Source organism: Gorilla gorilla, chromosome 7, assembly GCF_029281585.2.
Source record: "Gorilla gorilla gorilla isolate KB3781 chromosome 7, NHGRI_mGorGor1-v2.1_pri, whole genome shotgun sequence".
Lineage (NCBI taxonomy): Eukaryota > Metazoa > Chordata > Mammalia > Primates > Hominidae > Gorilla > Gorilla gorilla.
In genome coordinates, this window is record NC_073231.2 from 14311689 (window position 1) to 14326881 (window position 15193).

General features: G+C 36.5%; 1 protein-coding gene across 3 annotated transcripts in view; it reads right to left on the reverse strand.

The window, feature by feature from the left end:
• TNKS (tankyrase) overlaps positions 1-15193 on the reverse strand; it is a 217022-nt gene that overhangs the window by 147446 nt on the left and 54383 nt on the right. For all 3 annotated transcript variants that reach the window (XM_055349107.2, XM_055349105.2, XM_055349106.2), the window contains exon 3: positions 13797-13892. In XM_055349107.2, the coding sequence (XP_055205082.2) occupies positions 13797-13892 (96 nt within the window). The remainder of the gene's footprint in view (positions 1-13796; positions 13893-15193) is intronic.

Below are 15193 nucleotides of genomic sequence, written 5' to 3' on the forward strand. Positions count from 1 at the left end.
TTAAAAGTCTGAATGTTTTTCCAAGTGAAAAGATTTTTAAGGGGGTGAATGAAATAAACTAGTTAACATTTTTAAAAAGTTTCTGTCTGCTATGTAGAGAACAGACTTAAGGAAGCCTGACGTACAGCAGTCAGAGGGCTATCAGCTATTAGTCTACAGCTGGGCTGCAATGTCACTGCTCGGCAAGATTAGGAGTCTGCATCAGAATGTACTGCTTTTTCAACAAGGAAGTCTTACTATTAGAAAAAGAAGTCAAGTAAACTAAAGGTGTGCTTAGTGATACCATTGATTTATATTCTAGTGCCAGCCCCTTATCTCATTGCAGGCCAGAAACAAACAGGTCATTGAAACCAGCCTACAGACTACACGTTGGTGAGACCTAGTATAAATCAGAATGTTTGCTGGCAGTCACAACAACTAAGAAAAATGGATTTGGAATAGATTTTGGAGGTAAAACCAACAAAACTGGATGATGAACTGAACACAAGGTAAGACAACAAGAGAAGAATAAAGTCCGACTTGTAGGTTTTTGGCTGGAGCAACTGGGTAGCTTGTGGTAATAATTCCCGAGAGGGAAAGAATGGGGTTCAAGTTTGGTGGGCATGGCAATAGGGTTGGATAGGGAGATAAAGAATTCTGTGTTGGCCATGTTAAGGTTGAGACATCCAGACAACTCATTTGGAAATGTCAAGTAGGTAGTAGGATATGTACCTCTGAAGAGGGCAGAGCAACACTAGAGCTATAAATTGGAAGGTAGGAGGTTTGAACGAGAGGGGTCTTTAGCACATAGATGCCATTTAAAATGGACTCGATGAAATCACCCCAAAGTTAGATGGGGAGGAGTAAAAATCCTAGGACTTAACCTGGGCCTTTCTAATAGCTGGATGTGGAGCAGAAGAGAAAGAATCATCATGAGAAAGATCTATCGATGAAATGAGAGAAAAAAAAAAGCAGGAGGAATTTGTACCTTGCAAGTCATTAGAAGACCATTTAAAAAAGGAAGTTGTAATAAATTTTGTTGAATGCTGCTGAGAGGCTCCACGAGAAAGTGGCCAACGGATATGCAAGACAGAGTTTGTTGAAAAACTCAGGGAGAAAAAACAAACAATAACAAGAGCAAAAAGGTATTTTAGTACAGTCGTTAGGGATGAAAACAGTACCAGGTGAGTTTAGTTCAGACTAAAAAGTAAGAAAGTAGTGAGCAACCATGGGTAGTTCCTTATACTCTAAAGGGAAGCAGAAAAACAGGTGACTAAAGAGTGGTGTAAGAATTGACACAAAAGAATTTTTTTTTATTTTATTGTTGTAAAAGATGTGAGCTACCAGAATTCAATACATATGAGCAGATGGATATAAACCAGTAAGCAGAGCATAGCTGCAGGAAACAAATTCCTGAGAAGGTGAGATGGAATGAAATCCAGAGCAAAAAGTAGACGAGAGGTGGCCTTAGAAAGAAGCAGGATGTTTCTCCATTGAAGGAAGAAGGAAAGCATTGTACATGAGTGCAGCTGCAGCTAAGTTGGTAGAATTGGTGATAGCAATAAGTTCTTTTTGATGGCATCTATTTTTTCAATGAAATATGAAAAAAGTAATAAGCTGAGAGGAAAAAATTGAAGGAGTGCTAAAAATGTGTAAAAAGAAATGGCTGAGGCAAGGATAAAAACACACTTGAGATTTATGGTTATGATTATAAAGTGAAATCTGACAATTACACATGTATTTTTCTTTTTTCCAGCTACATTCATTTCTTGATTACGGCAACAAAATAGGCCAAACAGTGAGTGGAAAAACACAAACAAACGGTTTTGCCTCTGCTCTGGCACCACCACAATCAACACAGAAGATTTCTGTGACTGAATGTGTGGAGAGTTTTCCCCAAACACCAAGCAAGCAAGCAAGCAAGCAAGCAATTTTGCCACAGGCAACAGCAGGATGGCCTCCAAATCAGTCCTGACACTACCTGGAGACAGCATTAGATCCCACAAGTTGAGGGCTCAGTCCCACAAAGACTACCTGCCATTTCTGATGCCAATTACACATCCCAAGTTGTTTTACCTGTGCTTCTGACTGACCAGCTATAAATTGGGGTTCCCATGACCTCCTCTTTCGGTTTAATTTATTTGCTAGAGTGGCTCACAGAAATCAGAAAAACACTTACTTACTTACATTTACTGGTTTATTATAAAGCATTTATAAAGAATACAGATAAAGAGATGCATATGGCAAGGGATGGGAAGGGGGAGAGGTGCTTCCATGCCATCCCTGGAGCACCAGCTGCCAGGAACCTCTACATGTTCAGCTCTCTGGAAGCTCTCCAAACTCTGTGAGTCTTCATGGAGGCTTCATTACATAGGCACAACTGATTAAACTACTGGCCACTGGTGATCAACTTAACCTTCAGCCTCTCTCCCTTCCTCAGTGGTTGGGCTGAAAGTCCAACCCTCTAATTATGCTCTGGTCTATCCAATGGGCAGCCTCCATCCTGAAGCTACCTGGAGACTGCCAGGCATCAGTAAACTCACTAGCATACAAAAAGACATGACTTCGAAGATTCTAAATATTTTTAGGAATTGTATGCCAGGAAACTGGTTGAAGACCAAAAACACATTTTATAGTATAGCCATTGTGATTAATAAATACTATAGCATTCCCAAGCAAGTACACCGACAGGAGAGGCAGCAATAATTAAAAACTCCCTCATGGGTGTCAAAAGTGACCAGATAGGGAACCTAGACTTCTACCCACAACTGACTGTAAGGCGGCAGTGTCCTTCCCCAACCCCCACAATTCTCCTGCCAGAGTGCGTAAATTAATTCAGCTAAAACAAATTTACGTAAGATCCAGGGTCTTACAGCATAATACGCAACATGCCTAGGTTTCAACAGAAAATCACTTGTCATACCAAGAACTATGAAGATCTCAAACTGAATAAAAAAGACAACCAATAGATACTGTACTAGTTTCCTATTGCTACTGCAATAAATTATCATAAACTTAGTAGCTAAAACAACACACATTTATTACCTTACAGTTCTAGAGGTGAGGAATTTGCCATAAATCTCACAGCGCTTAAGTATACCAATTCAAAAACAAATTGTCAGCATAGATGAGAAAAAATGACTCAACTAATAGCCATCTAAAAGGAATTCAGTTCAAATATAATGATATTGGCAGGTTGAAAGTAAAAGAATTGAAAAATCTGTGTCACACAAATCTCAATTTTAAAAAGGCAGGAGTGGCTATGTTAACATCATATAAAGTGGAATTTAGAGCAAAGAAAATTATGAAAGAGTTTTTATAAAATGAAGAAAGGGTCAATCACATTTATAACAATCCTAAATGTGTATGCAACAAAGCTACAAACAAAAAAGCTACAAAATATATGAAACAAAAACTGATAGAAGTTAAAGGAGAAATAATTAAATCTACAATTATAGTTAGAAACTTCACTACTCAGCAACTGATAGAACAACCAGACAGAAAATCAGCAAGGATATAGAACTCAATGATACCATCAACCAACAGAATCTATTAATAACAGGCATTTATAGAACACTCCATCCAAAAACATCAGAAAATACATTCTCTTCACATGCCCATAGAACATTTACAAAAATAGTCCACGTCCTGAGACATGAACTTTGTCCTACCTTTGTCCAAATAAAGATTTAAAAATCAAAAAAATTGAAATCATACAGAGTATTGTTAAAGCACAATGGAATCAAACTAGAAAGTAACATGAGAAAGGTAGCAGAAAAATCTCCAAACAGAATCTAAACAACCATACTCTAAATAGTCTGTGGGTTAAAGACGAAATCTCAAGAGAAATTTAAAAACATACAAAATTTAACTGAATGAACATGAAAATGGAACAAATCAAAATGTGCGAATCACAGCAAAAGCAGTACTTAAAAGAAAAATTATAACATTAAATACATACATTACGAAAAAGGGGGAAAAAGGTCAATTTTCTAAGCTCCTACCTCAAAAACCCAGAAAAAGAGCAAAATGAGCCCAAAATAAGCAGAAAAAAGGAAATAATAAAAAACAAAAATCAACAATATTGAAAACAGAAAAAGAATTTAAATAAACAATGAAATAAAGAATTGGTTATTTGAAAAGATCAATAAAATTGACAAAGAAAAGGAGAAAACACAAATTACCAATATCAGGAATGACACGGGATTATTACTACAGACCCTGCAGGCACCAAATATCTGATAAAAAGAAACTAAAAACAACTCTATGCACAAATTTGACAACTTAGATGAAATTGACCAATTCCTTGAAAGACATAAATAACTAAGACTCACACAAGAAGAAATAAATAACCTAATTAGTTTTAGACCTACTTAAAATTGAATCAAATAATAATAATAATGAAATTATTAGGCCCAAATGGTTTCACTAGTGAATTCTACCAAACATTTAAGGAGAAATACAGTTGGCCCTATGTATCTGTGGGCTCTGCATTTATGGATTCAAGCAACTACAGATTTAAATAGTAATAATAATAATACAAATAAAATATAGTATAACAAAACTACTTATACAGCACTGACTTTGTATTAGTTATTATAACTAAAGATGATTTAAAGTATACGGGAGGATATGCCTCCATAGGTTATACTATGTAACTTTTTATAAGGGATTTGAACATCTGCATCTTCAGGGGATCCTGGAACCAGTACCCCTGAGGACGCCTAGGGCCGAATGTATTACTAACACATTACAGTCTCTTCCAGAAAATAAAAGGAAAACTAACTCATTCTATAAGGCCAGGTTTATCCTAATTAAAAAAACTAGTTAAAGGTATTATAAGTAGAGAAAAGTACAAAACAGTATCTATGTATTTCTATGATAGAAATGTCCCATATCTTGACTGCATCAATGTCAATATCCTGGCTGTGATGTTACACTACAGTTCTGCAAGGTGTTACCACTAGGGGAAACTAGGAAAAGGGTACAAGGGACTTCTTTTTATTATTTCTTACAATTGCATGGGAACTTACAATTATGTCAAAATAAAAGTTTAATAAAAATCTTAAAGAATAGAGCTAGTAACCATTACAATAGCAAAGCATTAATGAATTCTAATGTTACATGTGCTACTTTAAGAAAGCAAATATTAACAGTAATTTATTATATTTTAAAGAACCATTTAAAATACCAGTTTGGTTGTAGTTGAAGTTCTAATCCAAATTGCAATACAAATGCTACAGGGTTGCTATAATTTACTAGGGAAAATGACAGCTGCTCTCAGAGTATACACTAACAAGTTATCATGCTTCACAAATATGTCACTTTTGATGAGTTAAAACATCATGCTGATTTTAATGATGTAAGCCTGGTGGCTTTAATTACACAAAAAGATTCATTGGAAGGACGTGAAGTACTAGAGTGGTGAGATTATCCAAACAGAAAGTTAGTTGGGTTTTTTTGTTGTTGTTGTTGTTTTTCCTTTTTTCTTGAGACGATGTCTCTTGCTCTGTCACCCAGACTCGAGTACAGTGGCATGATCTCGGTTCACTGCAACTTCTGCCTCCCGGGTTCAAGCAATTCTCCAGCCTCATCCTCCGGAGTGGCTGGGATTACAGGCGCCCACCACCACGCCCAGCTAAATTTTGTATTTTTGGTAGAGACGGGGTTTCACCATGTCGGCCAGGCTGGTCTTGAACTCCTGGCCTCAAGTGATCTGCCTGCCTTGGCCTCCCAAAGTGCTGAGATTACAGGCATGAGCCACAGCACCCAGCCCAGAAAGTTAGTTTCTATTCCCTCCCACTCCATAAACAACATACCTCATTTTATTGCACTTTGCAGATACACATTTTTTACAAATTGAAGGTTTGTGGCAACCTTGCATCCAGCAAGTCTATTGGCACCATTTTTCTAACAGCATGTGCTCACTTTGTTAGCATTTCTTAGCAATAAAGTATTTTTAATTAAGGTAGTACTTTTTTTAGACATAATGCTACTGCACACTATATAGTACGAACACAACTTTCAAAAGCACTAGGAAACCAAAAAAACAAAAAGTGTGTTTCACTTTATGGCAATATTTGCTTCTTCATAGTGGTCTGAAACCGAATCTGCACTAACTCTGAGGTATGCCTGTACACAGGTTACTATCTATAACTAACTTAAGGTCTATTTACATTATTTGATCTGCCTCTTACCTATCAATAGATCAAACACTTTAAATACTACATCTTTCCATACACAGTCTAGTTGTTTTAGGTTTCAAATGAATGTTCATCAACCCTAGTGGCTAGACAGCAAAGACTGAAGAAGATCATTTATGATATTCCCCATTATCTGCAGTTTCCCTTTCTGTGGTTTCAGTTACCCCCAGTCAACCACAGTCTGAAAAGAGGTGAATACAGTACAATTAGATATTGTGAGACACAGAGGGAGACCACATTGACATAACTCTCATTATAGTTTATCATTATAACTGTTCTATTTTATTATTGGTAATGTTGTTAATCTCTTCCTGTGCCTAATTTATGAATTAAACTTTATTACAGGTATGTACATATAGGAAAAACCATAGTCTGTACAGGGTTCAGTACTATCTGTGGTTTCAGGTATCCACTGGGGGTCTTGGAACATATCCCCACAGATAAGGGAAGGTTACTATGCAAAGTTCAAAGAATCAATTTATTACCAAATTAATCCATTTTATTATAATAATATGATGATGAATCTTACTGGCAATATTAGGTAACTTGTCTTTCAAAAGGAATAATCTTTAATCTAAAAAAGAACATTATATTAACAGACTAGATTTAAGCCCTGGAGTTTATATTTAGGGGCCACTCTAATTTTATTTTTGTTTTAGGCCATGCCATGTCCTTCCAAATGAACAAACAGGTAAAAAGTCTGATTCTGCACATATAAGAGCACTCATTGATCCTGGAGCCAAACTGCTTGAATTCAAATTCCTGTAATTTCCCTTGATGGTTCTGTGAACTTAGAAGTAACTTAACCTCTCCATCTGTAAAAATGAGTACAATAACAATATCTACTTCATAGCTTCATTGTGAGGATTCAACGCCCTTGAAATAGCACCTGGATCAAAGGAGGATTCAGGAGGTGTCAGCTATTATTATTGTCACTGTATTTTATGTAACGCTAACTTGTTTGCTTGCTGCAAGAATCTAAACATTCAGTATGAACTATGAAACAAATACCTGCTGCTAATAAAAAAATAAAGAAAGAAACTAGCTTAGCTGTTCCTTCACGGTGCAAACAACACTTGAAAATTGAAATTAATCTCTTATGTCAGATATAATCTTTTTTAAAAGGTGTGAGTTTTACATTCTTCTCCTAAATTGTCTTCATATTTCAAAAATTTCAAAAAGTCTTTCAACCACGTTTAATAGAAAACTTTAAATTTTCCTGCTCATGTCCAAAATTATACAAGATTAAACTATTTACATAACTTTCTTAGTCAAGAAATTAACATTTTAACATATATTTAAAATGAGTATTCACATTGTTTTGTTTCAGCAGTAACGCCTTTTAACTTCCTTTGCTGTAATACTAAAGGCCATCTTTTAAAATCAGAAATTCATCTTATTATAAAAATAATTTCCCCTAATAAAATTCAGATAGATAAATATACAACTTTTCTTAATAAGTAAGGTAAGATTTATTTCTGCTTGTAGTTTATTTTCTAGGATGCAGTCTGTATAATTAGACTTTCTAATAACTGATAAGTAATTCTTTAAGTTCAGATTAACAGCATGAGAAAAATAATCATATAGTCTGACAGTAAAACATGTATTACACATGGTATGCAATATGCCAGGCTATAGTATAGCTAATGTGCAAAACAGCAAACTAACAGAACAATGGCCAAAAGAAAAAAACAAAAATAAGCCTGTAATTCCAGCACTTACGGAGGCTGAGGTGGGTGGATCACCTGAGGTCAGGAGTTCGAGACCAGCCTGACCAACATAGTGAAACCCCATCTCTACTAAAAATACAAAATTAGCTGAGTGTGGTGGCACATGCCTGTAATCCCAGCTACTTGGGAGACTGAGAGGCAGGAGAATCGCTTGAACCCAAGAGGTGGAGGTTGCAGTGAGCCGAGACTGCACCATTGTACTCCAGCCTGGGCAACAAGAGTGAAACTCCGTCTCTAAAAAAAAAAGCAAAAATAAGGCCTCGGTTTGACATCTGGATGTCTGATGTGACAGCTGCAGGCAGCTTCATCTTTCCAGAATTGGAATGTTCTCAATCATAAGAGCCATCTGAGAAATCTGTTGATAAAAACTCAGTAAACCTCATCCATCTTACCAATTAAAACATTTTTAAAATGCACTTATGTTTTAAGAAATGTATATGACTATATGCAATTCAAAACTATTTTTAGGAAGCTAAAAATTTATTAAAACTATTGGCATAAAATGTCAAATAATTAATGGTTAATGAGTATTTATATGACCTGGAAAATATGCTGCCCCCAATTATCAGTAATCGGACCTTAGACATATTTATTTGATTGATCATTTTATGTATTCTTTTGAGTCCTGGGGATAAAGAAGTAAACAAGACAGACAAAAGTCCAAACCCTTGTGATGCTTTCATTCTACTGGGACAAATAACAACAACACAATGCAATGCCAGATACCAATAAATCCATGAAGGAAATCAAGTAGGCTGATGGCACCAGGGACAAGAAGCCGTCTTTGAGGAGTAGACGTTTGAACTAGAGATTTAACTGATGAACTGGGGAAGTGTTCCAGTTTCAGTAAATAGCTTATGTTAGCCCAGACACAGAATAAGGTTTCATCTGCTTGAGGGGCAGCAAGCAGCCAGCTGTAGCTGAAGCAAAGAGACCAAGAGAGAATACAGTAGAAGACAAGATCAGAGAAATGCAAGGCAGGAGCCAGATCAGGACAGGCCACTGTTAAAGAATCTGAATTTTATTCAGAGGCTGTGGGAATATACTAAAGAATTTTCTGATTATAGAGCTGATTTATGCTTTAGTAAGACCATTCTAGCTGCAGTGAGGAGAACTGAGCGAAGTTTAAGTAGTGGCAGAGAGATCCATTATGAGGCTACTGCTGTCATGAAACAGAGGATGAAGGTGTGGCCCAGGGCTAAAGCAGTGAGGATGGTAAGAAACGGTCAGATTGGGAATTTGAAAGTAAGGTAGACCTGAATTACTGATAGGTTGGATACAAAGTGTGAGGCAAAAAAAGGAGTCCCGGCCAGGCACGGTGGCTGACACCTATAATCCCGGCACTTTGGGAGGCCAAGGCAGCAGATCACGAGGTCAGGAGATCGAGACCATCCTGGCCAACGTGGTGAAACTCCATCTATACTAAAAATACAAAAATTAGCTGGGCGTGGTGGCGCCTGCCTATAGTCCCAGCTACTTGGCAGGCTGAGGCAGGAGAATCGCTTGAACCCGGGAGGCGGAGGTTGCGGTGAGCCAAGATAGCGCCACTGCACTCCAACCTGGCGACAGAGTGAGACTCCGTCGCAAAAACAAAAAAACAAACAAAAAAAAAACGAAAGAGTTCCAAATTTTGGTTTCAGCAAAATCTAGTAGTCAAAGCTAGGTGGTCAGGGTACAGAGCATTTAAGTCCTCACTGGTTATGCTAAAGATGTTGGTCTTATCTGAAGGGCAGCAGGAGGCAGTCAGCAGAAAAAAAGAAAAAAGCAAAGGATTTCGGATACATTTTGCTGACTTACTAAGCCAGTCTCAGCAAGAACACACCAGACACCTCAATATTGCTGGTGGCCTGAGCCACAGCTGATTCCTTATAGAGAGACTGGAGGCTACCCAACAAATCATAGATTTGGATTTCCACAGAAGAGCAATGAATCCAGGTTAAAGCTAATTTATTCTTGAGACACCTGAATGCAAACATATCCTCCTTCCCCATCCCCTTAACCCTAAATACACTAGGAAAACACTAGGATCAACCATCTTAGCAATGCTGTGACCATCTAAACTCACTCACTTTACATCCCCATCATCCTTGGTCCTGACAACGACGAACATTCCTTTGGTTATCTATCCTTTTCCAAACTCTCAGGCTCAATCTGCTCTTACCTCTTTTTCTGATTCAATTTTCCACTGCTCCCTCTATCCTTTCCACTCTGCCCAGAGAAATCTCCTTCACATAACTAACAAAGACCCTACTTTCCAGCCCTCTTCCACAAACATTCCCTTTGTCAACCACCTTTAACTTAAATGTGGCTCTCCCATAATACCACATGCAGTGCAGCCTTTTCAAAAAAGAAAGCTCCTCATTTTCCAAAGCTTCCTTACTTCAAAGTCAGGAACAGAGGTATCTACCATGTCCATGGATGCTAAGATTGAATCTGATGAAGCACACTTCCAGTAGAATTGACTAAATGACTCTAAATTCACAAGGAAGAATAAAGACTGAAAACAACCTACCTAAATGTGAAACACTAGGGAATTCGCTCAAAAAACCAAAATATACTCATAGAAGGGTACTATGAAGTTGTTATAAACTCAGGTTGTAGAAAAGTACTTAATGCCTTTGGGAACATTTATGTAACTAAATTTGAAAAATATATATTATTAAGTAGTTTATAACACATTAGGCTGATTTGATTAAAGAGAAATAAGAGAGTGGGATGCTCACAGAAGAAAAGATTATAAATAAAGTACACCAAAATGTTATCTCTAAGTAGCAAAATTACAAATGATTTTTCTTTTTCATCCTTTTCCTGTTTCTCTCAATTTCCAAATGAATGTATTTCTTTTACAATCAGAAAGAAAAGGCCAAAACTATGTTACTTTAAAAAATTTATAATCAAAACACACAAAAACTGCTCTTCAATAACATTTACATAGGCTGTTTTTGACTTTTCATACCCTTGTTTAAAACAAAAAATGAACAAACAAAAAATCTAAATACCTCCAAGTCCTTTGGTTTATTGACCAGAACTTCAGTCATTAGCAGAAAAACAAAAGAAAGCCCTCAAGATTTCTTCTAAGTCTATCATTCACTTACACAATAATTCAGCAAAGAGGATGATGAGTCTCTCTGAGTAAGTCTTCTCATTTAAATACCCAAGTGTGCTATCCAAAACCAATGGCTATGTGCTAGGGTCCCTTAATTGCAAAATTAAGCGTACACTGTTGCTTTGTATAGCTTTATTAAAAAACATGCATTCTTATGTATAAGATGGTATTAGTCACATATTTGTAAACGTTCTATAAAAAGGGACTGTCAGGCAGACAGGTCACCTGAGGTCAGGAGTTTGAGATCAGCCTGGCCAACATGGTGAAACCCCGTCTCTACTAAAAATACAAAAATTAGCCAGGCGTGGTGGCACATGCCTGTAATCCCAGCTACTTGGGAGGCTGAGGCAGAAGAATCGCTTGAACCCAGGAGGCGGAGGTTGCAGTGAGCTGAGATCGTTCCACTGAACTCTAGCCTGGGCAACAGAGCAAAACTCCATCTCAAAAAAAAAAAAAAAAAAAAAACCAAAAAAGAGATTGTCACTTTGTTAACTGCCTTTAAGGAAAACACATAAATACTTGTACACAGTTTAGGCTAATGCACAAAAGTAATAACATAAAACGATGAGATACTGGAAAGAGAATTTGCAGCAAGTAGTAAATTCCTAAGGAAAAAATATTTAAGGAAAATTTCACTCTAAAGGTAAGTAAGGGTACTACAATTGCATCTGGCATAAAAATAAAGAATTGGCATATTACTCAGAATGATCTCTAATAACTCTAAGGCATTCCTTTCAAAAGAAACCCTTTTAAAAAAATTAATGTTTAATCTTTTAAATTTTGCTCTGGAAATAATTCTTTCACCATAATTCTACTGGAAAGAATTACTTATTAGAGAACCTGTACGGGCAGAAAAACATTTTGGAATACATTTCACCTAAGTGTTATTTCACTGCATTATATAGCATGAATGTAGAAACAGAACTGGTTTATATTTCAACAAAATTAACCATATTACTACACTTTTCCTTTTAAATCACATCTGAAAAGCTGTAGATCATTTCCAAAAAAGTAGATATTCTTGAAAAGAACAATTAACTCTAAATGACTCTAGAGATATTCTTGAAAAGAATGACTCTAAATCAGTATTATGACCAAGAATTTCATATCTTCCTATCTAAGCAAAATACAGTGTTAGATGGCTTTCAAGTCAATTTTAGTAGATGTGATATCTGTCCTCCAGGAATCTTGTGTCTCCACAAGTGATTGTTCCAAAGCTCTTTCCCAAACTAACAACATCCAAGATAATCTCCCCTGAAATTCATTACAAATTAGGATATAGTTTCTTGTTAATAACTTATATTAAATTTTGCCTTTTAAAAAAGTGAAAGTAGATCTAAAAGCGTTGTTGCATTAAATGTATCTAACAAATGGACAAAGCGGGTGTTGAGAGTTGGAGAGAAGGAAAGGTCAGAGGGAGGACATTTAGATATAGAAAGAGTCTTGCTCAGCATTTATAACCTACCCCTGTTACTATGCACTGTATTTCTCCTTTGGTCAGAGACCACTCTAAAGCTGCTATTGTCACCCAGGGCTTTGTTAAGAGACTGAAAGGCTGTAGAATCTGAGCAGGCCCGAGGCTATGTATTTTAATTTCACTACTTAAAATTATATATTTATACTTAAATTTCTTATCTACACTAATTTAAGTAGGTTTACTACTCTAGTGTATGTTACTGTTATCCAGCAACTAAATACACTAATCTTTGATTGAGAAAAGTCATATTACTCTGAGCAATAATTATATTAATTTTAGCACAGTGCAAAGTTGTTTTTCTATGCAGAGTAATAAAGCAAAATTCCATAGATTTTCAAAGCTTTCTGTACATAAACGTTTTCCCGTTTTCCCTTCATCTCAGTATTTTTGCTAAATTTTCGCACCATGGACTCTAAACTTAAACAAGAACAAAATATTTATTTTCTTCGACCATGGGCAAATTTTAAAGGTAGTTAAAAGTCATTTACTTTCACATAACCTAAAACAATACTGTTAGCACTGCAGTGACAGAGGCTCATTACGAAGGTCAGTTAAGTAAAAGAGGGCAAAGGCAGCAGGACTCAGATGCTAAGAATAAAAACAAAAATAGATCCAATGCAGCATTTTGAGAATGCAGATCAATGAAAACACTTAGAGCACTATTTTCTATACTGTTATGAGAGACCTTTTCCATTCTAGCATTTCCTCTTTGCTGGTTCTTGGCATTTGCTTTAATAAAACTAATATTTAAGCCATAAATTTGCATTAACTGAAGTAAAAAGATAATAAACGCCTCAGTTAAAAATAACTTAGCTATCATGGTAAAAGTGAAAACATATGATTAAAGTATAAACGGGGTGGCAAGGGAGAGGCAGCGGCATATTTTATTTAACTATCGATCCAAGAAATAAGGCAGCAGGCAGCAGGTTGTCTTTCCAATCAAAACTACTTTTATAGTAATATAAATGCCCTTGCTTGCTCAACAGTAAAGGTCTTAAACAACCGAGAGGATGAGATACAGAAAAATTATGATATAAACCATAAAAATGACTAAAATACGAGTAAAAGATGTTATGATTTAATGCTATCATTCTAAGTAGACCAACAATCTTACTGCTTATGCTTATGACAGCATAGCAATTAATGAGACAGATATCAAATCAATCATAAAGTAGTAGATAATGGCAGATATATTTGCTTAGCTTCATCAGTGAAAAGAAAAATTCAGCATAACAAGATTTTATAAAATCAAGTAAGGAGTTACACAGATATAATCATTCGGTAGCTCTCTGTCTTCTTACCTGTAAGGACAGCTTTTGCTGAAGGATCTGCCAGGTCCAGGGCTGATTTCCCATCAGTGTTCCGAATGTTTGGATCAGCTCCGTGCTGCAGCAGCACTGTGCAGGGAAAGCAGAAACAATATCTTACCTTGGGGATACAGAGATTATTTACTGGTAAGTGTCGTCTCGGCATGGTGTAGGCATAAACATACATTGCACAAATTTTTTCTCTTTCAAGAAAAAAAAAGAAAAAAAGCAAAAAAGCACTGCAGCAAAGGAGCCTCTCTAGAGTGAAATGAAGTTGGCAACTTATGGTACAATATTATCACATGACTTAACATCATAAACATGAAACTAGAAAAATCTTGCAATGTAGAGTTTTGGTTTGCCTCCTTCAAGCAGCAGTACGGGAAGCTATGTGCTCGCTGGCTCACACTGTGAAATATGCTAACTGTGAACCTGCCCTCTCTTTACTACCACTGTGGCTGCTTGTTGCTGTCGCTGCTTTACTGCTGAATTTCCAAATGCTTCCTCTCCTCAGAATAGTTATAATACTGTGCAAGCCTTTTAGTGGCTCACCACTTGCACATGAAACTCACCATAACATACTGGCTTGCTTCCAAGAAGTTTAACAGGCATAGTAATGTGTGTAACCCTGGTCCCCTGGAGTGGAGCTGCAAAAAGGAACTGCCTCTTATACTCATTCTTTCCATCAAAAATGTTTAGAAACAGAAACTCAATCACTATAATATATCCTAAGGTATGAATGTAATGCCTGCCATATTGGGTAAAAAGTAGCTACTGGGAATTCTTAAATATGGAGGTTCCTACAAAAGAAAAAATCACTGTTTAAGTAAAATCCAGATATATTAATCCAAAGCATTTATCAGCCACATCTGGTATGTGGTGTGTATACGTAGGGAGGGTGGAGAGGGCAGGAGAGGAGGAGACTGTTGCTGTAATACTACCCAAACAATGATTAAATCAATGAATGTATTAAAAAGTTGTTCCAGTAAGTAAAATTCAATTGTAAGTTATGAGGCACTACCGTTGATGCGTCCCAAATTTTCATTCATTCATGACAGTTCCATGCTAAAGCACATACATTCTTTAGCAATATTTGGAAGGTAATACTCACACATTACCAAGCAGTAAGTCCTTCTGCTTACAAAGCTCTTCCTTTTCCTTTAATGCATTAGCCATAAAATCAATGGCTTTGTTATAATGGACAAACAACAGCCTTATCCAGAACTAGGACACAGCTGCTAGGAAGGTGAGCCTGTACATCTCATACATTACATTTTGGGGAGTTTCAGACTTGGGACAATAAAAACCAGCTACGGCTTGAGAAGATGCAGTGAGATCTTACAAAGCCTTTCTGTATTATTTCCTATGTGAATGCAAACAATGAACATAAT